This window comes from Artibeus jamaicensis, unplaced genomic scaffold (assembly GCF_021234435.1).
Source record: "Artibeus jamaicensis isolate MK-2021 breed Jamaican fruit bat unplaced genomic scaffold, CSHL_Jam_final contig_391, whole genome shotgun sequence".
Lineage (NCBI taxonomy): Eukaryota > Metazoa > Chordata > Mammalia > Chiroptera > Phyllostomidae > Artibeus > Artibeus jamaicensis.
The window spans coordinates 10,850,290-10,874,653 of record NW_026521814.1 but is presented as its reverse complement, the minus strand read 5'-3'; the positions used below and the strand labels follow the sequence as shown (position 1 = coordinate 10,874,653).

The window sequence follows — 24,364 nt, the reverse complement described above, 5'->3', positions numbered from 1 at the left end:
ATGGCCATAGTTCCAACCAGAGAAATTCCTTTCCCACTAAGGGAAGCACTCCCTGCTCTACCTGTTTTTTAAAATGTAGTGGGTTAACCTGGTTCTGTGCATTCATTGCTTCACATAATCTCTCTTCAAAAGCAGAGCAGCCGTACAGTCCCCTGTCTGCAAACAGAGCATAAACACCGCCCAGACATTTGCATCCTTATCAGTGTAGCTGCTCTCGTGCAGCTAATTTTACCAAGCGCTGTCTTCCCGAAGAACAGTATCAGGGATAGGAGTCATATTTTCATGTCATTAAAATTCCGGCAGTCTCATTTCATTTAAGACACCTTAATTTTTCTCAGATCATGAATCAGTGAACATCTGATATTAACAGAGCTAAGAAAAAGCATCTTAGATTCCTTTTTTGGAAACATGGTTGAAAAACAAACCAGAATAAGAAACATAGCCAGGAAAATCCCTCCCAGCTGCTATGGAACAGAACCTTTCATTCAAAGACAAACTAATTTATTAAGAGCTTAAAAACAAAACAAAACAAAACAAAATCAGCCAAGCATGGAGAAAAAAAGGCTCTGATGTCGACTAGGAATGGCAAGCTGTTGTTTTTTCTGCAGATTTAGGAGGGCAAAACCTTATGCAAATGTGACAAAAGAAGAGAAAGTTAAGGTGGTCACTGTGTTTATTATTTTGTTTATTTATGCCCTATGCATTTATTGATTGTTTATGGTGGACCAGGTACTAGGCTGAGCTCAGAATATATCCAGATCGTTAAGATACAGATCCTGCCTCCAGAAGCTGATGCACGGAAGAGGGTAAGGTTTGGCCCTGAAGACAGAGACCGGTATCAACAGCTGGAAGCTATGCTATAAGGAACTTTCTAAGAAGGAAACTGTTCCCGAATCGAACAGCCCACACCTCACAAGTTATCAGTGGCGGTGTTGGAACAGAAACTTGCTCTCCTGACCAGGAGTAGGAATCAAGCATGAACAAAAAAACTGATAAGACAGTCACTATCCTGGGTAATTTCATGTCAGTGACTTCCTGTCCACACTCAGAAGAAAAGAAAATTCTTGGCAGCTTTTTAATATACAAGTGAGGTCACTGTATTCTGAAGACTGAGCGCCAATCATGTCTACTTAGAAATAATTACAACTATTCATGGGTGGCTCTTCCTCTCTTTTTAATTGTCTATCTGTTAGGCTTTGAGTTTCTCAGAAATTCAATGTATGCCTCATACTATTTTTCTTCCAGCAGCAAGAGCCTGGCCTTGTATAAGACCAGCTAGTCAGAGTATAACATTTGAAATATTCTTTACTGCTGTTCAGTTGAAGTTGTCTCCACTTTCCAACCCCATTCCTCTCCCCTGCCTTACCCGCCCCCAGCTTCCACAGTTAATCCTCCACTGTGGTCTTTGTTCATGGGTCCTTTAGACATGTTCCTTGACTTGACATTTTAAAAATTTTTTATTTATTTATTTTTAGAAAGGGAGGGAGAAAGAGAGAGAGAAATATCAACATGTGGTTGCCTCTCACACACCCTCTATTGGGGACCTGGCCTGCAACCCAGGCATGTGCCCTGACTGGGAATTGAACTGGCAACCCTCTGATTCACAGCCCGAGCTCAATCCACTGAGCTACACCAGCCAGGGCGACCTGACATTTTTATTGGAATACATTCACTGCTTTGACTTCAGCACAGTATGGAGAGCATGGCTGGAGACAAGTATTAACTAACTGAAATGTTTATTGCTTAGTAAACCGAGATCAATACTACTTTAGTGAAAAGCTGAAATAATAGTTGCAATAAAGTTCCTCATATGACAAACCAAAAATAGCCTCCACATGCAAGTAAACATGTGGCCTAACAAAGTTTTTAAAGGATTTTTACAATTTTTAACTAAGTAGCAAAAATAAGAATGATAGGAGCTTTGTCTTACAAATAAAATATTTTTTTAGTAATAAAAACTGACATTGATTACATCTTTTCAAAAGTCACATAGGCACTTAATAAACACCACCTCACCATTTTTATGGGACGAAACTGAGTTTTATAAAACGACACAACTTACGATTGGCAGAACTGAGATTCAAATCCAAGGTGCCAGACTCTGAATCTATCCCTTTCACTCCACTGTACTGACTGAATACATGGCTTCTCATGCGGAAAGACGTTATTCCTGTGACCTTCTGGAAAATGAGGGGTCACTGAATGTCATACACATGGTTACCCAAATCAACTTCCCACCTGGCACGTACCTTCCTTCCACAGCAGAGAGAGAGGCCTGACCACCTCCGCCAGGCTGTTTCTGCCACAGCCCATTGTGCCAACCAGCTGTGCTTTTTAGGAAGTTTGTACTTAAACAGGATGGCCTGACCACCGCCTGCCCGCTGCCAGCCCCCGGCCCTGCTGCCCGGATGTGCAGCAGTCATCCATATGACCACCCGCAACTCTGCGAGGCAATATTCTGTCCCTTACCCCTCTGACTCTCGGCGGGGCTAAGTATCTTTGGTTCTCCCACTTTCTTTAAAATGTGGTATAATTTTTCACACCCTTCATCTTTCTTATTCTCCTTACAGTGCTCAAAGTGCCATTTTCCCCATAAAATCTAATACCCCAAGTTCAGTAAACTGCTGAGCTGTGTCCTGATGGGTAAAAAAAACATGATGAAATTTTTTTTGCCAAGTTTTAAATTTAATTTGTCTTATTGTGGTATAGGTTTGCACTTGGGCTCTTACTGAACTTAGGGTTCAGTGAAAACCTCAGGCCTATTTTCCACAGGAAATACTACCAAACCAAGTTTCTAAACATTCATCATTTAAATGTTTCTTTGGGCTTCTATTATTTTAGTTGCTAGAAGTAAGTCTGAATTCTTCTTTTGCCAATGCTCCCCTATCCTGCCAAACTGAGGAACTCCCTATTTGCTCCATATTTGATGTTATCTTCAATGCCTTTATCCGAGGCATGGATAAAGCTGAGCGGAAGGGAGGCAAGATCAGGGCATTCTGATACCTCGGATGACAGGACAGAGGGTGGAGTGACTGACACCCAGCCCTTTCCTGTCCTCTCGTACTCTGTTCTCTTGATTTCCTTACGGAGCTACCAAGAACAAGAGAAAATACTTAATGCTTGTTTGGCCACTTTTCACGATTATTATAAACACCAACTGAAGTCTCAGTTAAGGGTCCGGCGGAGGACTGACAGAGGAGGCAGGATTTACAGCTTTGTTCACTCTTCTTTTCCCTGTGCCTCCTGCTGAAATAAGTGATGACACGTTGGTGAATAACCCAGTGTTCTCTGTAATCCACTTGGATGCTCTTCATACTTTTCAATAAAAATGTTCCAAATTGAACTCATTATCTCACTTCTGATCCTTTCTTCTTCTTGGTCATGTTGGTACATGGCCTCCCTTTCTCTCCAACAGTCAGTTGCTGAATCTTATGCTCTCCTTTCTGTTTCTCACATCTCATCTGCGGCTGCATTCCTCGGCTGTATTTCTAAACATCTCCCACGTTGAAACCTTATTCTTTATTCTTTTAGAAACATTTTTATTGTTTACACTATTACAGATGGCCTCATTTGACCCTCTCTTTGTCCACCTTCACCCAGCCCCCAGCCCCGACCCCCTTGCCTCTGGCTGTCACCGCACTGTTGTTGTCTGTGTCCATGGGTCGTGCATGTATGTTCTTTGGCTGATCCCTTCCCCTTCCTTCATCCCACGCCCCCCTCCCCTCACCCCTCTCATAGCTGTCAGTCTGTTCCATGCATCCATGCATCTGCTTCTATTTTGTTTATCAGTCTATTTTTGTTTATTAGATTCTACATGTAAGATCATATGGTGTCTTCTACCAATTGGCTTAAACACATTTTTATGGTCATATCAAAGATCTGAAAAATATCACAGAGTGATGTCTGTCTTAATGTAATTACACCTCGCGTAATATAAGAACTTTATTCACAGTTCAGGTAATTTCCTAAACTCTCCTTGGTCCCAGAAGAAACCATTCCTGTAGCTTTTCCTCACTGGAAAGTTACCTTTCCCATAAGGTTTGTGTTACCTTTAGAAATATCACTAATATATGTTTACTCGTTTTATTTACATATTTGTTGAACATGTGCCCAATTTTCTACGTCTCTTCACTTTATTATTGTTTTTACATTTTATTTTTCAATTACAGCTGACATTCATTATTATTTTATGTTTGTTTCAGGTACACAGCATAGTGGTTAGACAATTATATTTTATGAAGTGATTCCCAGATAATTCTAATACCCGCCTGGCATCATACATAGCAATTACAATATTCTTGAGTAGATTCCCTATGCTGTACTTTACATCCTAGTGCCATTCCATAACTGCCAATTTATAACAGTTCACATTGGGGTGTCTTCGATTATAAGCCCCCATTAACAGAGATATCTCATAAAAAAAAGCTGAGTGACAGACAGCTGTTCAATGGAGACTTCTGGGTGATGACTGCATTAATGATCAAATAAAGGAATTCATCATTTTAAATTGCTTATTCTCTAGTTCAAATGATGACTTATATATGTAGCACAGAGTCGAAACATGGCACAAGGAAATGTTTAAAACTCCTTAAGCAGAAATGGCATGCCGTCTTGGAGGTACAAAAGCTAGGGCATTTATAAAAATCCAGCATCAGGTAAACTAAAGGTAAGTACCAAGAGTTCTGTTGCTACACAGCTGAATGCAGGTCACAAGCAGTGACACAATAAGGACAGATGTGCTCTATCCTTTCCACAGCTCACAGAGCAAATGAAGAAAATGAAATATGAGATATTGTTCCTGAATGCGAATGAAAGGCGAGTTTGCTGTGGCGTGATACCAGGCAACAAGGAACAGAACCTGCACCGTGAGCCAGGCGAGGGAAGGTGCTGTTTGTATTAGCCCGGTTGCTTACCTCCTCTGAGCCTTAATTTCTGATCCGTCCAGTGGAGATCACAGTCCTGTAACATGGCTGTGAAGGAGAGGGCAGTAATGGAAAGCCCCTCACGAAGCGCTCAGCTGACAGTGGCACCTGTACTTGGCGCAGTGGTGATGACTAGGGATGTGACGGCATCAGCAACGAAGGCCATGGCAGTCCTCGCCCTCAGAGGGCTCGCCACCTACGTGCCTGCCCTTCCACATCCGCGCTGAGCCTTGTCACGCCTCTCTCCTGCAGACGGTGAACGTGGCCTCTGACCCCTTCCCAACCTAAGATCCTAGGACCCAACCAATTGAAGTTCTCAGGACACCTATGTGCTATCCTGACTTCAGAGAATGGTTGTGAGGACACAACTGCTAGTTAATATTACCCAAGTCTTCCTGTGTGGCAAGCACTTTCCTAGATATTTTACATGTGTTACCTCGTTTAATCCTCTCAACAACCAAACCCTGTGATGCAGATTCTGTGATTAGCCCCACTTTTCAGAATAGAAGACATGGCACATTCATACGAAAGCTAAGTGGCAACAGCTTAGAGTAAGTACTAGAATCGCAAGGCAGTCGAATCACATGTTCGGTTAGTGGTATGGGTGCTGACTGCGATGATGCTTGTGGGACCTGAGAGTGTTTCACGAAGAAGAGAGAAGTTAAACCTGAAGAATGAGCAGGGTGGGCCCAGCAGAGAAGACGAAGGTGTTCCGGGTGAAGGAGGGGAAGTGAATAAGGTCGCTGGAACGGGAAAGCAGGACAGGGGAGCGGCTGAACAGGAAAGGGAATTCAGGCCAGAAAGTGAAAGACAAAGCAGGAAAGTCAGGCGAGAGCCAGAATGGGGAAGGTTTGGAATTGGCAGGGATTTGCCAGAGGTGTCGGGACACCTGCCATTCCTGAGCCCGCCTTTAGTCCATTCTGCTCGATGATGCCACCGAGCAGGGCCTGGGCACGGTTGGTCCCCAGAATACCTAAAACTCCAAACTGAAGTTTCGAATTTTGACATGTTCCTTGTATTTGACATGTCACTAGCTGGCTAGGTACAACTGAAAGCAGTGATTCTCAAACCCTAGGGGCATCAGAAACATCTGGAAAGCTTGTTACAGCGCAGACTACCCAGCCCCACACACCCCAGTTTCTGAGTCCGTAGGTGTGCGGTGCGGCCCAAGAATCTGCACTCCTAACAAGTCCCCGGTGATGCTGGATGCTGCTGGTCTGGGGACATGCTTTGAGAAGCACTGACCTAAAAGAACAGCATCCAGGATGAGTCAGTTCTTACTGGATAGAGAAAACTTCTACATGGGGTTGTCCTGATTAACTCAGAAGGGACTCCTGAGTGAAGGAGAAGAGACTGGGGATGTGGAGATGCTGTAACAAACAAGTTCGGCGCGGCAGCAACTTCCAATGTCAACGCCAGTAGAACCAAAATGGCAATCTTGAGGCTTAAACACACCAGTGGTCATTCTGGTCATTCTGGAGTAGCATTTTGGACAAACTGTCACAGAAACTATGCCAGGATTCAAGTATCCATGATATTTAATTTTATCTGTACGGGGCCCATCCATGTTTCTAAATACTGAGAGGATCTACGAAGAAAGTAAATGTAGTATTCTTCTTCTTTATTGTGTTCAGGGGAAAACATTAAAATAGCATTTTTACAATTGAAGCAAAAGCAAATTGAAGTCAGCTACAGAACTACAAAAGAGAGAAAAAAGGGTCTCTGTGAACTAAAAAAGTGGTAGCAACATTAACTAGCCTTCTATGAAGCACTGAACGTTGTCGTGTTGATGAGGTTTGTATAACAAAAGCTTTTATTTTTAGTTCTTTCCCAGCTCTGTGTCAAAATTAAGATTGTTTTCTGTGTCATGGGAATATTTTCCCCTTCATATAAAAAGTTACCAATAGTTCCTGTTCCTATAATCAGTTTTGACATTTTTGATCTTCTCTCTTTATAAATCTTTACAGTGTGGGGCAGTTTTGAAACTCGAATTTATATGGCTTTCCACACTTCCACGAAAACTCAAATTGGGGTAGAAAAAACCTTTTTAAGTAAAGAGAGTAGTGCCTTGCGAAAGGCAAGGCAGATAAAGAAAAAGCCTCATATTTTACCTCTTGAGGATTCTGCTTCCTTTCAATTCTTTTGGGAAAATACAAAGCAATCTTGTTTCTTTCACATCTCAGACTTAAATCTGGTTTCCTACTATCAGGTGAATATCAGTAAATCAAATGCTTACAGGTTTCCATCTCTCAGACAGAAAAAAAAATCGTGTGCAGACAAGTCTGGTTCTACATATCACGAAATGCATTGTGAAAGCAAAACGAAGCTGTTCTGATCAGCCCTTTCTAAAAGCTGCTCTGGTGCGGAGGGACGAACTTGCCAGGGGACGGCCTTCTGGGCCAGCGGCTGCTGGCAAGAGGACGCAGGGCCCACGGTGCCCTCCTCCGCCCTCCCCTCCACTCCTGGCTTCCATTTCTACCTCCGCTGTTTGGTCCGACCTCAGCTCCACTAAAGTTTCCCCAAAAGATACAATATCGATTTCTTCTCATCCCTTTGGTGTATATTCTGCAGATTGTATTTTCTTCCTGTTGAACACTTTTTAAAACAAAAAATAAATAGTGCACTATAAGTAAATCTTCAACTAAATAAACGGGCTAAATTACCACTGAAAATCCCATAGCACTGCTATGGATAAATAAACATTAAACATTTTAGGGATTTATGACGTACTAAGGAGTTTGATAAAACTCAATTCACACGAACAGTCTTAGAAAGTGCCACAGGCTGTCAGAGCCACAATTTTTAAATGAGTGTTTTCTGATTATAAAAGTAAATAGGTGGGTCACAAGGTGTTCGCATTTGTCAAAACTTAATGATACATGCATTTGATTGTATGTAAATTTTACCTCAAAAGGAAACAAAACTGTAAACACATACCGAACCCTGGTAATAACGGGCACTCTTTAAAGGAATTTCACGGGACATGTATTGATGCCTGTAACTTACTCTGAATGCAGGAGAGAGGGCTGATAAACGGAAGCACACCTAGCGGGGTGCATATGTGATACTGCAAGGTTAGTATTCGTGTTAATGACAGACCCCAGGCGGGAGATGTACAGATGTTTACTATAAAACCATTTCGACTTTTCTTTAATTTTGCAATTTTTCATAATAAAATATTAAGTGCAGGAGAAAAGTATGACATGATCATAGAAAACTATGAAAAATAAAGCAATATAAAAAAATAAAAACACTATACAGACACCGAGCAGACACTTGAGATTACATCAAAATGTTTTGGAAATTGCTTTTACCACTTAGCTGTATATTATATGCATTTTCCTAACTCTGTGGATATTCTTCCAAGGTGCAATAGAATTCTATTATACAAATGCAGCATAATTTTTTCAGCTTTATTGAGGTGTAATTGATGAATAAAGTTGTAACATATTTTAAATGTACAACTCAATGATTTTAATATACATGAATATTGTGATATTAACTCCCACCATGGAGTTAATTAACATATCCATCACCTCCCATATTTGCCTTTTTTTTTGGGGGGGTGAGATATTCCATCATTTAAAAGATAATTTGCTGTAGACACACGGGTTGTTTCTAATCCTTCACCATTATACGCATAAGATGCACCACAGCCTGTTACATTCCTCTTCCTGCACATCTGTTATTCATGCTTCCTAGTAGTAAGTCTCAAGAGTAGAATTTTTGTTTCAAAGGAAGTCTATATTAAGACTTTTTGATATATTTTGCTATACTCTTCTCCAAAAATTTTACCAATTAATATTTCTAACAGGAGCACATTACAGATCATAGCTATTCTGATGTATAATGTTAAACTTTTAAATTAAATGCTTCCATAAATAAGATTTTTCTATACTCCTTTTTTTCTCTCAAAAGAACAAAGGCTCTTTTTTGATAGTCTACAATGAGCACACCTAATCTATGATATTTAGAAATCTTGGCTTCTAAATATCATACTCCCAAATCATGTACCCAGAATCAGGGCTTCTTAAAAGAAATGGCTGATCCTGGAATATCTTTTATGCCAAAAAGTAAGGAAATGCTAAAAAAATGATGATGATGAAGACATATCAAAAGGACAAAGGAGTCAACCTGAAAGGATTCTTAACTTACTAAATCAAAGGCAATTTAATCATGAAAGTGAAAAATAACAAAAATGGACAGTAACATTTTGAGTTTGAAAATAATATCCATAAGTATACAATGAAACAATAAATAAATGAATAAAGGGGTGAATAAATAAGTGAAGGAAGAAAAGAAGACTCATTTATGCTAGAACTTTTTGCTTTCCACACAATAACTGTCATTATAATCCTTGATTCTTTTTTGAATCAAGTATTCTTGTTTGATGGATGCAGTAACTCAGAGTAATGTTTGCTGAGGAAAAATATTTACATAGACTCAAAGTCTCTACTAACGGCTTAATCATTAGTTACTCAGGAAAAAGAGGTATTTTTACTGTGAACAAATTGGATGAGCCCCCTCCCTTAATCACGGGTTCAGTATTATTATCACCAATAGTGGAGCAAATGACAACGGTGGTCTCATGAAGATACACCAAGGGCACATGACCTGTGTAGCATTCCTACCAAAACTACATAACCTTAAACTAGGCAAGAGGAGGAAAAATCAGATAAATCCAAAACAAGGAACATTCTAGAAAGCTGTCCTGCACTCTTCAAAATGTCAGAGTTTAAAAGATAAAAAAAAAAAAAGGCAGAGAAACGATAACAGATTAAAGCAAACTAAGCAGATACATTAACTAAATGCAATATGTGAACCTGGATTGGATTCTGGGTTGGAAAAAATTGCCATAAGAAGCGGTTATTGGGAAAAATGGCAAAATTTGAATATAGACTGTATTACTATTGAATCAATGTACTGTTGTGGAATCAATGTTAAATTTCCTGAATTTGACAGTTGTATCATGGTTGTGTTCTTGAAAGATGCTCAAGTACCAGGGTATGTAGGGACATGGCCTCTGTAACCTACTCTTATGTTTCAGTAAAAAAATTAAACATGTATAAACACAGGTAAGTAAAAATATTATAGAGATAGGAAATACTGCAAAATGTTAATAAGCAGTGATTTTAGGAAAAGGATATGATAGAATTCATGGTACTATTCTTACAATTTTTCCCTAGGTATAAAAGTTATTAAAAAGTAAACTTTTAAAGAATGACTGGAAAAAAAGAGAACTACTGAAATTTAAAGTAAACATCATTTTTCTTTATTTTTTTCTAAATTAGAAAAGTATACTCACTAAAGCAGAGGAAAGTAGTGATACATACTCACTAAATTAGAGGTCTATAAATAAAGTAAAAATAAATAGTCTTCTATCTTCTCACATGAGCAAAGTTAAAGAATTTGGTACATATTTCCTCCATCTTTTACTAAGTTCATAAAACATATATTTAATCAGATATCAGATCATTCTTAAAGAAATACACGAATGAGCAACAAACATATTATTAAATATTCCACTGCTTCTAAAACTCATTGGCAAAAATGACCAAGTGACATATGACTGAATCTATAAATTAAAATAAAATCCAGAGATAATTACTTTTAGCTTACCACTTAGAAAGCCAATACCTAGCAAGCCAATACCTAGTTCATGAAGTATAACAAAAATTTATGAAAGAAAAGCATATTTTCTTTCCAGTAGTTGCCAACCCCATAGCAAAACTTTTCCACATCTTGAACTCATGTTGATTCAGTGTGGAGATGCACCATTGCTCTGCAATAATTTACCATGTCTCTTTATCACTGACAGTCACTGACTGAACCAAGCCCCAAAGCTGAAACAGAGTTTATGTTTTCCCTACGTACAAGTTAATGAGTTATGCCTCTGCATTTTACTGTGACCTACTCAATTTCTGCACGACACAGAACACCCAGGTTAAAAGCCTACACCACACTTCTGGCCAAGATGGAGGTGTAGGTAGACACACTGTGCCTCCTTGCACAACCAAAAGAAGGACAACAACAAATTTAAAAACAAAAAACAACTAGAATTGCAAGAAAAATTGAACTGTATGGAAGTCTGACGACCAAGGAGTTAAAGAAGAAACATTCATCCAGACTGGTAGGAGGGGCAGAGAGGGGCAGAGAGGGGCAGAGAGGGGCAGCGGGGTGAAGACATGTGTCAAGGCAGCAGCTGGTGGACCAAGTGGTCCCACATGCACATGCAGATAAACTGGGAGGAACAGCTGAGGAGTGAGACAGACCATGCAACCCAAGGTCCTAGTGCAGGGAAATAAAGCCTCAAAACCTCTGACTAAAAACACCTGTGGAGGTCGAGCTGAAAAGAGAAAATTCCCAGCTTTACAGGAGAATTCGTTGGAGAGACCCACGGGGTCATAGAATGTATACAAACCCACCCACCCACCCGGGAACCAACACCAGAAGGGCCCAATTTGCTTGTGGGTAGTTGGGGAAGTGACTGAAAGCCAGCCAAAAGCCAAACAAGCAGCACTGTTCCCTCTTGGACCCTTCCCCCACAGACAGCACCACAAAAGCAGGTTGCCCCACCCTGGCAAATACCTAAGCCTCCTCCCCTTACTATAAAATAGGCGCACCAAGACAAAAAAATATGGCCCAAATGAAAGAACAGATCAAAGCTCCAAAAATAAAAATAATCAATAAAGAGATAGCCAACTTATCAGACACGCCATTCGAAACACTGGTCATCAGGATGCTCACAGAAGTGGTTGAGTGTGGTCACAAAATAGAGGAAAAAGTGAAGGCTACGCAGAGTGAAATAAAGGGAAATGTACAAGGAAAAAATAATGACAGGAAGGCAACTGGGACTCAAATCAATGATTTGGACCAGAAGGAAGAAATAAACTTTCAACCAAAATAGTATGAAGCAACAAGAATTCAAAAAATGAGGAGATGCTTAGGAAACTCAGGGACAACGTTAAACATTCCAACATCTGAATCCTAGGGATGCCAGAAAAAGAAGAGGAAGAGCAAGAAATTGAAAACTTATTTTAAAAAATAATGAAGGAAAACCTCCCTAATCTGGCAAATAGACTTACAGGAAGGCCAGAGAGTCCCAAAGAAATTGGACCCAAAGAGGGACACACCAAGGCACATCTTAATTAAATTACCCAAGATGAAAGATAAGGAAAGATCTTAGAAGCAGCAAGAGAAAAGGAGACAGTTAACTACAAAGCAGCTCCCATAAGACTATCAGCTGATTTCTCAAAAGAAACCTTGCAGGCAAGGAGGGGCTGGAAAGAAGTATTCCAAGTCATAAAAGGCAAGGACCTACATGCAAGATTGCTCTACCCAGCAAAGCTTTCATTTAGAATGGAAGGGGAGATCAAGTGCTTCTCAGATAAGGTCAAGTTAAAGGAGTTCATCATCACCAAGCCCTTATTACATGCAATGTTAAAGGGACTTATCTAAGAAAAAGAAGATAAAAAATATGAACAGTAAAATGACAACAAACTCACAACTATCAACAACTGAACCTAAAAAAAAACAAAAACAAAAACTAAGCAAACAGCTAGAATGGGAACAGATTCACAGAAATAGAGATCACATGAAGGGTTATCAGTGGGGAGGGGGGAGAATGGGAGAAAAGGTACAGGGAATAAGAAGCATAAATGGTAGGTACAAAATAGAAAGGGGAAGGTTAAGAATAATATGGGAAATGAGAAGCCAAAGAACTTATATGTACGACCCATGGACATGAACTAAGTGGGGAGGAAGGAAATGCTGGAGGGTGGAGGGGGGTGCAGGGTAGAAGGGAATAAAGAAGAAAAAAATGGGACAACTGTAATAGCATAATCAATAAAATCTATTAAAAATAAATAAAAGCTAGGCCCTGGCTGGCATAGCTCAGTGGATTGAGCACAGGCCTGTGAACTAAAAGATCGTGGTTCGATTCCCCGTCAGGGCACATGCCTGGGTTGCAGGCCAGTTCCCAGCAGGGGATATACCAGAAGCAACCATACATTGATATTTCTCTCCTTCTCTCCTTCCCTTCCCTTCTAAAGATAAAGAAATAAAATTTAAATTAAAAAATGAATTAAATATTAAAAAATAAATAAATATATTTTTAAAATTAAAAATAAATAAATAAATAAACAAAAGCCTACACCAGAGAAGTACCTGGCACATATCAGCTCCTAGTTCACACCCCACCCTCCCAGGCTTTCCTACGTCATTTCCTGGCTCTCTTAAGATAGTCAAAAGGTATTAAATAAGTATGGGTGGCAGTGGAGAGAATGGGTGCGAATTATTGTTTTCTTATCAAAATGTGTTTCATGTCTCATAAAGTCACACATCCAACAATCACATAAAGGCAGGTTTGTTGTGCTGAAATTGCACGACCTAACATAAAAAAAACATTGGCCCACTTACATACTTCCTAGACTAAAATTTGATGGAACTGGCTCATTTTCTGCTCTTCACCGTGCCAACCAGAGCTTTCAGAGTTTAAAAAGCAAAGAATGGGGATGTGGCCTCCCGGATCTCACTTGGCCCTCCTGCGGCGGCACCGTGCATTTTCACAGCCCTCCTTCCCGCCCTAGAGAACAGGTGCAGATATGCCTCTTACAAAGGCTTCAGGAGTTCACTAGGGAAAGGGAGTTAGGTTCAGTCCAGAGAAAGAAATGGTTTTATTATTGGGCTACTGTTTAAGAATCGGTTGATCTGGAAACGAAGAGAAGGAAACTTGTTCTACATAGTGGCCTTCCGGTTTGGGGCACACATTGGCTTTAAAGGCTCTCACCGCCTGAGCTTCCCACAGCCCAGAGATTCCCCAGGGCGGGCCTCTCTCAGTCCTCCGACCTGCCTCGGTGATCGGTGATCGGCAACCCTGCTGCTAGCCGCACACGCAGGCGGCACCGCCGGGAGGAGAGGCCCCGGTGCTGCCTTTTGGGTGGCCCTCTCTAATCAACGGCCATGGTTCACCAGCAGCAAGTAATGGGGGGAAAATGAAATCATTCAGGCAGATTACAAGACATTTACAAAAAAGTTCACTTTAAAAAGATATTGAAAAGAATCATAACTAGCCAAAACGAAACTAGTAGAAGTAGAAATAAAAAAATAGAAATGACCGAAACGAGCTCCAGAGGGTCAGCTCTACAACTTGCTTTTCTCTCAGGAAGCCGAGCTGGACGTGGGGGTGACATTGTATCACGTTCCCGAGCAGGAAGAAGGGCCAGTGCGTTCTGACCTGGATATGACCTGCACGTATCCCAGGCTCTGAAGGCCTTTTCTGGTTTTAGAAGTAGGGCAGCTCTTTCTGGCACCTGCTAATTTTGTAGAACACAAAGGCCATGACTTTTGGCTTCAGGCAGAGGTGAAATCCAGAACACCGGTAGTGCCTACACTTCAGTAGGATATGCTGCTCCTTTTTTAAAAGGCAACTCCCACTGGCCACAAATTCAGACAGAAAATGGAAAGGGGATGAAAACTCAACAGGTTACTCTTTACTGACCCCTCTTGGCTGATCCAGGGAAAAGAAAAGGTCTGAAATCTTACCTCTCCTCCAGGAGAGTTCAGAGAACATTCGGTCTTTCACGCCATGGAAAGAAATCCTCTCAGTTCAGATGACCCCTAGCAGAACTCAAGCCTAAAGCGCACGCAGCAATAATTTCTATTTATGGGGCTCCCGGAATGGAAACTGGGAAACGGCCTTGCAGATCAGCCCCAAAGGCTTTTGCCAGGTCCCTGGCAGCCTGGGACCTCTGACTCTAGCTGAAAAACTTACATAAGTGCCATTGTGACCACTTCAGATCACAAGCAAAGACCTTACCTCTTTCTCTATTTTGAGTAGCTTCTTCACAGCCACCTCCTTGTCCTGTGATATCCATTTGGCTCGATAAACACTCCCAAAACTTCCTCCGCCGCAGTTTTCAAAAAACTGCAAGTCATCAAATTTAATTTGCACAAAGGAGGGACCGAGAGACGACATCGCATAATGACAAAGTATTATACTTCCACAAACTCTGCAGAGAGAAAGAAAAACATTGGATTACAAATATGTTAGAATGAATCCTCTGAATCCTACTTTAGATCATGTATAATAATAAGTCCTGTGAAACTTCCAGAAAGAATCTTGGATGACTCAGGAGAAGGAAAACCAGGACTATAAACAAATCAAAATGAAAACACTTACTCTGGCAGCCCGTGCAAAATTCAACAGCGACTTGCCCAGACTCTGCAGCCCAGCTGTCCACAGAGAAATGGCTCAGATTTCCCCCCGACAAAACCTGCAGCCGCACTTCCTGCACATCCCAGGAGCTCTGCGGAAAGGCTACTGTGTCACCAGGTCTCCTATCGTGAAACCCTGACAAACGGGAAGCATGCTTTCCACAGCACGCTTGCATCGCTCTCCTGGTATGTGAGGTATGCCGTCTCTCCACGTTGTGCTCACTTCACACAAAATATACATGGCCTAAGCCACTGAGCATCCTGGCCCACGGAGAGCCACAGTGCTGCGAAATGAGCACACATTCAATGCTTGGACTCCAAAAGCAAAAACATTCAGCTTTGGGATGATAGAAAAGTTGGCTAAGCGTTTTCCTGAGTGGTTCCCTGGACTATACACTGTAGCAGAAAGTTAATTAAAGAGTAGAAGATTTGCCCTTGATTACAGTATATTAAGTCATCCAAAGACCTCTGCCAAGAGCGTTTAAAAAAATATTATGCCTGTTTCCAGAGGAACGATTTCCCCTCCCAGAGATCATTATAGTGGCATTTTTCTGCAGTCTAAGGTGTTTGCCCTTCACCAGGTAAGTGTTCACCCTTCATACCCCATGCCAAACTATAAACTAGCAGGGAAAACAAAACACATACAAACAAGAAAACAGGACACTAAACTTTTGAACTGCATAAAAAGCAGGTGGATACCAAAGTTTGTATGCACACGCTTGCTGAAACTGTAAACCAGAACGGCATAATGAGGGAGCAGAAAGACAAATTCACAGGTGCAGAGCATTTACAAAACTGCCGGCCTGGGCTCCTCACTGTTGTCAACGTCGTGAAAGGGGCTTTTTTTTAAAAAGCAGGAAAACTTGTAGCATAAAGAGGATTTTAAAAAAATGGTGACTAAATGCAATGCATGATCACTGGATGCTGGATCAAACAAAACCTACAGAAAGCACTAGTGGGATTTTAGGGAAATCTGCATATCAATTCTATATTAGATAATATTCAATTATCTATGGCAAATAATGGTATTTTAGCTTTGTATGAGGATGTTCTTGTTCTTGGGAGATATACTGGGAGATGTATTAAGGTGTGATATCTACAGCTTAACATAAAATGATTCAGCTTCTCCCCACGTTCAACAGAAGTGTGAACATACACAGAGAGAAAGTGAATGTGGCAAAATGAACTAGCTAAGAACTAGCAAATCTAGGTGGAAGTTCATGGGCACTTTACTACTCTGGTCATTATTCTGTGGGATTTGATTGTTTTCATAACAAAAAGGTGGAAGGGGCAGTTTGTATCCATACAAATCGACAAAATGCATTTGTAGACAACTTGCAGCTTCGCTGAGTGATGTAAACAGTCTGCTCGGAGACTTAACGTGCAGCTGACAAGCAATCCCATTTTAGGAATACCGGGTCACTGAGGAATGCTGATTTCTCCCGTGAAGTCAAGCTCTGCTCGACTTTGGGGACAAGGAGAGGGAGAAGGCTGTTTACCCTCTGAAGTTAAAAAGATAACTTGGAGTCTACATAAAAATACAGTCAGAAAAAAAACTATAGTATCTAGGTATAGTCTAGACACATAGTTGAGTCAATAATTTACCTTTACTGAATTTTGCTTCAATTTTTATTTAATCATAGAAAAGAACAAAATATGGATAAAATTTAGGAATGTGCCAAAGGTAGGGACACAAAATATGCAAGTTAAAAAGTTTGTGCAACAAAATATAAAACACCACTTGCAAGATTCCCTCAGTGTTACAGATACTTGTTCAATATTTTTATCAAAGTCTAAAAATAAAATAGAACAACAAGGCTAATAGTAAAATTAGAACTGCCTCCACTGAATTCTCTCTACAGAGGGAACTAATTTCAACTCCTTTAGCATTTTCTTCTGGTATTTACCTCCAGCTTTCTTTCTTTCTTTTTTTAAATCCTCACCTGAGGAAAGCTTTAGTGATTTAAGAGAGAAAGGGGGAGAATGAGAGAGAGAGAAACATCAAATCAGTTGCCTCCAGTATGTACCCTGGCCAGGAATCAAACCAGAAACCTTCTGGTGCATGGGACACCACTCCCACCGAATGAGCCACCCAGCCAGGGCTCACCTCTGCATGTCTAAAAAAATGTTATTTTTTGGTTGTTCCATTACAGATATTGTCTATTAAGTTTGCCCAGTGGAAGACAAGGATTTAGTTCTCATTTACCATCCTTAACCTCTTTGCATATGACACGTCGTCATACCTGCCGAATCCTCCCAGCTTCCAACCACGCTGTAATGCTTAATTACGTCAACAATCAGGGTATACAATAGTCTGACAAGGTAAGTATTATTCCCAGGAGTGCCATGTAGAATTCTGTAACTTTTCCTTTCTTGAATAACTTCTTGTTTCTCCTAGAGTTATTAGTTGCTCTGTTTTTTATTTTTGTTGTTTGCTTAGCTCTTTATACGCCTAACACTTACTAACCTTAATTATTGAACTCTCCCAAGAACTGCAAAGCTACTCTCAATAAAGTAGAAACATCGGGTAATTTTTTTATTCTGTTTTTTTCTTGGGCACATTCCTCCTATATCCTTCACCTTGATTCAGTCTGGATGGAATGGTCTCTCTTGAGGCCTGACTTGGACTGAGACTTCCCTTCACCGCCATCCCGAGAACTTCCTGCACGATCTCCTCTGCGGGAGCCCCTGCCCTCAGACCTCCTGGCTCCTCTTTCCCGGTTTACCTTCTTGTTTTGACAGTGCACATCTCTCTTTAGCTACCTGATAGAGTGCCCCGACTGTAAATTTTTTTTGAGAATCTGTGTCTTAAAATGCCGACTGGTACCCTGGCTGGGTATGTAATTCTAAGTAGAGAATCATTTTTCTTATAATTTTGGAAGTGTTACTTCATAGCCTAGTTTCTAATGTGGCTATAGAGCAGACTGATGCTACTCTGGTTACTTATCCCTTTTCCATATCTTTTCCTTTCTGAAAGCTTTTAGGATCTTGTATTTATGGCTGGAATCCTGAAATTAACAGCATATGTTTAGGGATGAGTCTTTGGCATTCACTGGTAGTGCCCTCAGTGAATTCTGTCTGTAACTCATGTCTTTCAACTCTGGGACATTTTCTTGTGTTCTTTCTTTACCAGAGACAGCCGCTGGCACTTCCTGTCTTCCCATGCCCCATACACACAGGAGGAACCACTCACAGTTCCCAGTACACGCTGCTCTCTCTCCTATCTCTGTACCGTTGCACCTTGTCTTTGCTTAGAAAACCTCCTGTTTTTCTAAAATAAACTCCTGTTCACAACCAGCTCCTTTTTTTAAATCCTCACCTGAGAACATTTTTTCACTGCTTTTAAAGGCAGAAGAAGAGAAGAGAGAGAAACATGGATGTGAGAAAGAAACACCAATTAGTTGCCTTCTTGGATGTGTCCTGACCCAGGATCAAATCCAAAACCTGGGTATGTGCCCTGGCCTGGAATCAAACCCACAAACTTTCGGGACAATGCTCCAAGTGACTAAGCCACACTGGCCAGGGCCACCACTAGCTCCTTTGAGCCTCATGAGTAGAGTTAAATTTTCCTTCTTCTGTGCCATAACACCTTCCTTCACCCATTCATCCTTCTCCCTTAGTTCCCTCCAGACTGTAAGTTCCCTAAAGGCAAAAGCCATTTGTATTTACATCTGGGTATTCAGTAGCCAGTACACAGCCAGGCCTATGCACCTTTTCCATTAAAAAATATTTGATGAATGAATGAATGAACAAATAAATAAATAGTTTCTGGCTATTCTTCCATTATACCTTTTGCAACTGCAAAGATTCCAACCAGATTAAGTACAATCTGACACCTACAGTATTTACAAGTCTCCCCACCTTGCCCCTGAAGGATTCTGTAGCAAATCTTGATTTGGAAAGGGCTGCCAGGGCTTCTTGGGAGACTGAAAGAGTATATGTTTTGGGACCTTCACAACTGGGTGTCTCTGAGTCCAAAGAAGAAGAAGGGAAAAGAGGGGGAGAGGAAGGAAAATCCTTTTAAAAATACATGTAGAGATCTGAACCAAGATGAGATCAGTATGAATAAATCTAAATCCTCTGGTGCAGAGCAGGTCCAGGGAATATGGATGCACTGAGGTAGATCAGTGGCATCTGAAACTGGCCTAAGGGGGCCAGAGAGAAGGGGGCCCCTGAGATGCACAGACCTCCATGACCTTTACCCTTTGAGACGAGGCAACTAGTCATGTTCTCCTCAGAATCACTATTAGTCATTTTGTGATACATCCTGCCATTTGGAAACTGGCTATGTGATTATGTGAAGATTTGCTGAGACCACACAAAACAAAGTCCCTTCTGATGACCAAAGAGACACAACGCCAGGGCCCACAGGGACAGGTCTGCACTCCAGTGAGCTGGGCAAAGCATCGGGGGTCTGGCCGTGAAGCCTGACCGAGCCTCCCTCTGTTGTCTGTGAGGGTGGGACCACATATATTTCTTTTCCCCCCTGCAGCTTTCTCTCCTTTAACTTTAAAATCACTATTCTAAGAGGGTCAACTTATGACCAGAAAAGTGAAAAATCTGAGTTGCTGATTAATCATATTCACAGCGTCTTGGGGAAGACTGCTACCTAATCAAATTATGTTCTTATTTTTCTGATGCATTCTCCAGTAAATACACCAGGCGTCATCTAACGAGCATCATCTATATAAATGTATTTACACAGAATACCCACTCATATGATGTTTTCATCCCACCATGTTAAAATTTATGCTTTTACACAAGAAAGGCGATTTTTTTCCATGCAACATTCCCCAGTTCTAATTTTGTAGCATTCTAACTTTTGTTTCATAAACTCTGAAAGCTATTTTAAATATGAATAAGTCTCTACCACACAACGCCAAGGGGGATGTCACCCAAATCAAAGCCTAATGGAGGGTCATGACTGTGACAGTGCGGAAAACCACTAACTCAGGGGTGCATCCAATCATCTGAGGACTGTAGTAAGACAATGTTTTTAATTTTAAAATCTTCCCTTAAATTAAAATTTAAAAAATTTAATTATAACTAAATTGCTGAACACAGACACACATAGCATTGGCTAATTATTATTAAAAATAAAACCACATGAAGGCAGAAAACTTTAAAGGGAACATTAAATTACTTTTTAAAGTGCTCAGCCTTCTAGCCCAAACAAACAGACTTCTGCCCTGAATTAAAAACAATAAAAACAAGAAAGGCCCATCTAAGTTCTAACATAACACGACGACGTTTAGAACACACAGGTGTGAGTTCGTGCCCTGCCTCTGCCACCCAGTGACCTTCGACCAATCACCTTGTCTCAGATCGTGGCATTTCCTGAACGAATAAATACAAAATTTCCATTTTATTATCAAATGTCTCCAAATTGATAGTCCAAATGTTATTAAGTTTGCACAGTATGAGTTGGCTTCTTTGATGACTCTTCCGGATGGAGAGATTTAACAGCAAAGCTGAACCCAGCAGCTGCGAGCCCTGGGGCCAGGCCCTGTGCCTCTCTGACCCCAGTTTTCTCACCGGTAGTAACACCACCCACGCTGCATAGTTGTTGGGAAGTGGGAGATGCTGTGAAAGGGCCTTGCACAGTGTTGGACACATAATAAGTGGGAATTATGACTCTAATTACTTTATTACCTTTTTTTAAAAGATCTTATTTATTTTTTAGAAAGAAGGGGAGGGAGGAAGAGAGAGAGACACACATCAATGTGTGGTTGCTTCTCCTGCGCCCCCTACTGGGGACCTGGCCCACAACTCGGGTATGTGTCTTGACTGGGAATCAAACCACCCACCCCTTGCTGCACAGGCCAGCACTCAATCCACTGCGCCACACCAGCCAGGGCTAGTTTAATAAGTCTTGATGTCACATGTAGCTGTCTACTTCTTTAGCCTTTGTATTCAGGTGTGCTTTCCTCAACAGTTTTCCTCTCTTGCTTTCAGAATTGCTTTATATTGTATCTCTATGAGTTTTGCTGAGCAATTATTAATCGATAAATGTACTATTGATCCCTAAATCCTTTTTAATCTGTGCTTCTCTGTGCATTTTTTCTCTCTTTTTACTGCTTTTAATTTTGGGCCATTTTTGTCAGATCTATCTTATTAGTAAATAATTATAATTTTCTTTCAATCACTTAATAAATGGACCACATTTAAGTTACTAAGAGACAACACTCTCTTTAGATACTAGAGTTACCAGGACCTGTTCGTCCATGACAGCACTGGCTTGGGGAGGGACCGAGCACGCACCTCGCCCGCCAGTGGTGGCCGCTGTCTTCTCTCAGACCCGCCTCCTGCCCAGCGAGTGGACGCAGGGAGCCGCAACCCGCTCCACCAAGCACCTACAAATCACAGCTCTTCAAAAGAGTCGATCTACTTGACCAGAGGGTTAACTTCACTAGAAAACAGGACTTTGGACTTTTTCTGAAGTTTTCTTTTAGGTTTATATGGGCCCCACTTCTGAATTCAGATCCTTCATCTTCTTTCCCTAATTTACACTTCCCTCTTCCACAAAAGTTACACATTGACTTGTAATGCAATATAGGAAAACTAAGTTTATTATGACCCGAGTGTGACCAAAAATAAAAAGGCTTTAGAAAACAGCCCCTGACAGAGTCTTTTGTCAAGCTTGCTGCCCTAATACCTTCTTTTGAGAATCTACAGTACTACTTAGTATTATTTCAGCCTCCTTAACATAGATTAGTGAATAAACTACTAAAAATGTGCTTTATCATCATGTGTATTAAAATACCACCACTTGGGCCCTGGCCAGGTAGCTCAGTTGGTTAGAGTGTCACCCCAATATGCCAAGGTTGCAGGGGTTCAATCCCTGGTCAGGGCACATACAAGAAACAACAAATGAATGCATAAATAAGTGGGAAAACAAACCAATGTTTCTCTGTTTCTTTCTCTCTCTCTCCCCCCTCCTTCATGTAAAATCAATAAATAAAAAATTTAAAAAATGGTACTTGGATTATGGTTCTGCAATTATTTTTTTCCTACAAGTCTATTCTTCAAATAATGGGGAAAGCTCTGGTTTGGTGTTCATCACACCAAAGTTAAAAATGTAAATATTCTTTTTATTAAAAGATTTTTATTATTTATCTTTTAGAGGGGAAGGGAAGGAGAGAAACATCAATGTATGGTTGCCTCTCATGAGTACCCTGCCAGGAACTGGCCTGCAACCCAGGCATGTGCCTTGACTGGGAATCGAACCGCAATCGTGTGGTTCTCAGGCCCGTGCTCAATCCACTGAGCTATGCCAGCCAGGGCAAAAATGTAAATATTCTTTTCCTGAACAGGGCTGTTGTTCTATTGTGTTTCTGTTTTTCACCGCCCCCCCCCCCCAAAAAAAAAAGATCTACATTAGCAACAGGAGAATAGGTGTGTGAGTAGAACTAACTAGTTGTTAGTTACCATAGCTAGTCCTTCCTTTCCCTCAAGTGCAGGGGGAGAAAATCAACACATCATACAGAATAGGTCAGGTTCACTGAATAGGATCATTAGTCACAGATATGTGAGAGAATTCAACTTTAAGAATCTTAAAAATAGAACCGCTATTGTTTCTTTTTTCCCCACCCCTCTCTATGCTTTACTGTATAAGTAACATAACTCTCTAGTTAGTGCAAAGGCTAAAATAAAAGGAGCTATTTAAATGAAACAGCCTTGAGGACTTCTGCTAAGATGGAGGGGTAGGTAGAAGCACTGTGCCTTCTCACACGATCAAGTTTAAAAACAACAAAGTTTTAGCAACAAAAACGCAGCCAAACCACAGAAAACTGAACTACACGGAAGTCTCACAATAATGAACTCTTCAGCCAAACCAGTAAGAGGGGCAGAGCCAACAGCAGAGCGGGGTCGGGCAGGAAAGATCCACCTGACCAACCCAGGTGCGCCGGCAGCCGTGGGCGGATCCCAGGTGTGGAGAAGTGGGCAGACCCACTGAGGGCTGATCACGGTCACACTTTCGCAGATAAACCGGTGAAGGAGCTAGCAGTGAGATGGACCCCGCAGGCCCCAGTGGCAAGAAGCAGCAGAGAGAACCGCCATTGTCCCTCTCTGACCCCGCCCCCACCTACAGCATCACAAACCAGCGACCTGGGTGGCCCTGCCCTGGTGAACTAAGGCTCCACCCCTCATACGTAAAGGGCGTGAACAGATCAAAACATGGCTCAAGAACAACTCAGAGCCCCCTGAGCCGATAAATCTAAGTGATGAAGAAATAGCCAAATTTTTCAGGTGCACAGTTCAAAACACTGGTGATCAGGATGCTCACAGAACTGGTTGATTTTAGTCACAAATTAGAGGAACATAGGAAGGCTAAACTAATTGAAATGAAGGGAAACACACAGAAAGCCAATAGTAATGGAAAGGAAACTGGGACTCAAATCAAAGGAGTGAACCAGAAGGAAAAAAAAATGACCAAACAGAAAAGGATGAAGAAACAAGAATTCAAAAAAAGGAGGAGAGGCTTAGGAACCTCCAGGACATCTTTAAACGTTCCAACATCAGAATTATTGAGGTACCAGAAGGGGGAAAGGAACAGCCACCAGTGGAAAACTTATTTGAACAAATAATAAAGGAGAACTTCCCCAATCTGACAAAGGAAATAGACTTCCAGGAAATCCAGGAAGCTCAGAGAGTCCCAAAGAAGTTGGACCCAAGAAGAAACACACCAAGGCACATCATCATTACATTAGCCAAGATTAAAATGAAGAAGAGAATCCTAGAAGCATCAAGAGCTAAGGGGACAGTCACCTACAAAGGAGTTCCCATCAAACTGTCAGTGGATTTCTCAAAATAGACCTTACAGGCAAGAAGGGGCTGGAAAGAAGTATTCCAAGTCATGAAATCCAAAGACCTACATCCAAGATTGATCCATCCAGCAAAGCTTTCATTTAGAATGGAAGGGCAGATAAAGTGCTTCTCAGATAAGATCAAATTCAAGGAGTTCATCATCACCAAGCCCTTATTATATGAAATGTTAAAGGGACTTACCTAAGAAAAAGAAGATAAAAAAGATGAACAGTGAAAGGACAGCAAACTCACAGTTAGTAACAACCACACCTAAAACAAAAGCAAACTAAGAGGACAGCTAGATAAGGAGCAGAACCATAGAAATGAAGATCACATGGAGGGTTAGCAACAGGGGAGCAGGAGGAGGAGAAGGGGGGAGAAAGTACAGAAAATAAGTAGCATAGATGGCAGGTAGAAAA

The 24,364-nt window shown here is 41.1% G+C and overlaps 1 protein-coding gene across 6 annotated transcripts in view; it reads right to left on the bottom strand.

Annotated features, from left to right (window-relative positions):
• The window catches only part of MAP3K20 (mitogen-activated protein kinase kinase kinase 20), a 159,805-nt gene that overhangs the window by 130,084 nt on the left and 5,357 nt on the right, over positions 1–24,364 (bottom strand). The window contains exons 1-2 of one of the 6 annotated variants that reach the window (XM_053665205.1): positions 15,103–15,284; positions 14,740–14,932 (exon numbers count right to left, since the gene is read on the bottom strand). In XM_053665205.1, coding sequence (XP_053521180.1) covers positions 14,740–14,898 — 159 coding nt within the window. In that variant the 5' untranslated portion in view covers positions 14,899–14,932; positions 15,103–15,284. Of the gene's footprint in view, positions 1–14,465; positions 14,648–14,739; positions 14,933–15,102; positions 15,285–24,364 lie in introns of those variants that run through there. The other 5 variants (XM_053665206.1, XM_053665209.1, XM_053665210.1 and 2 more) reach the window with 5 other exon arrangements.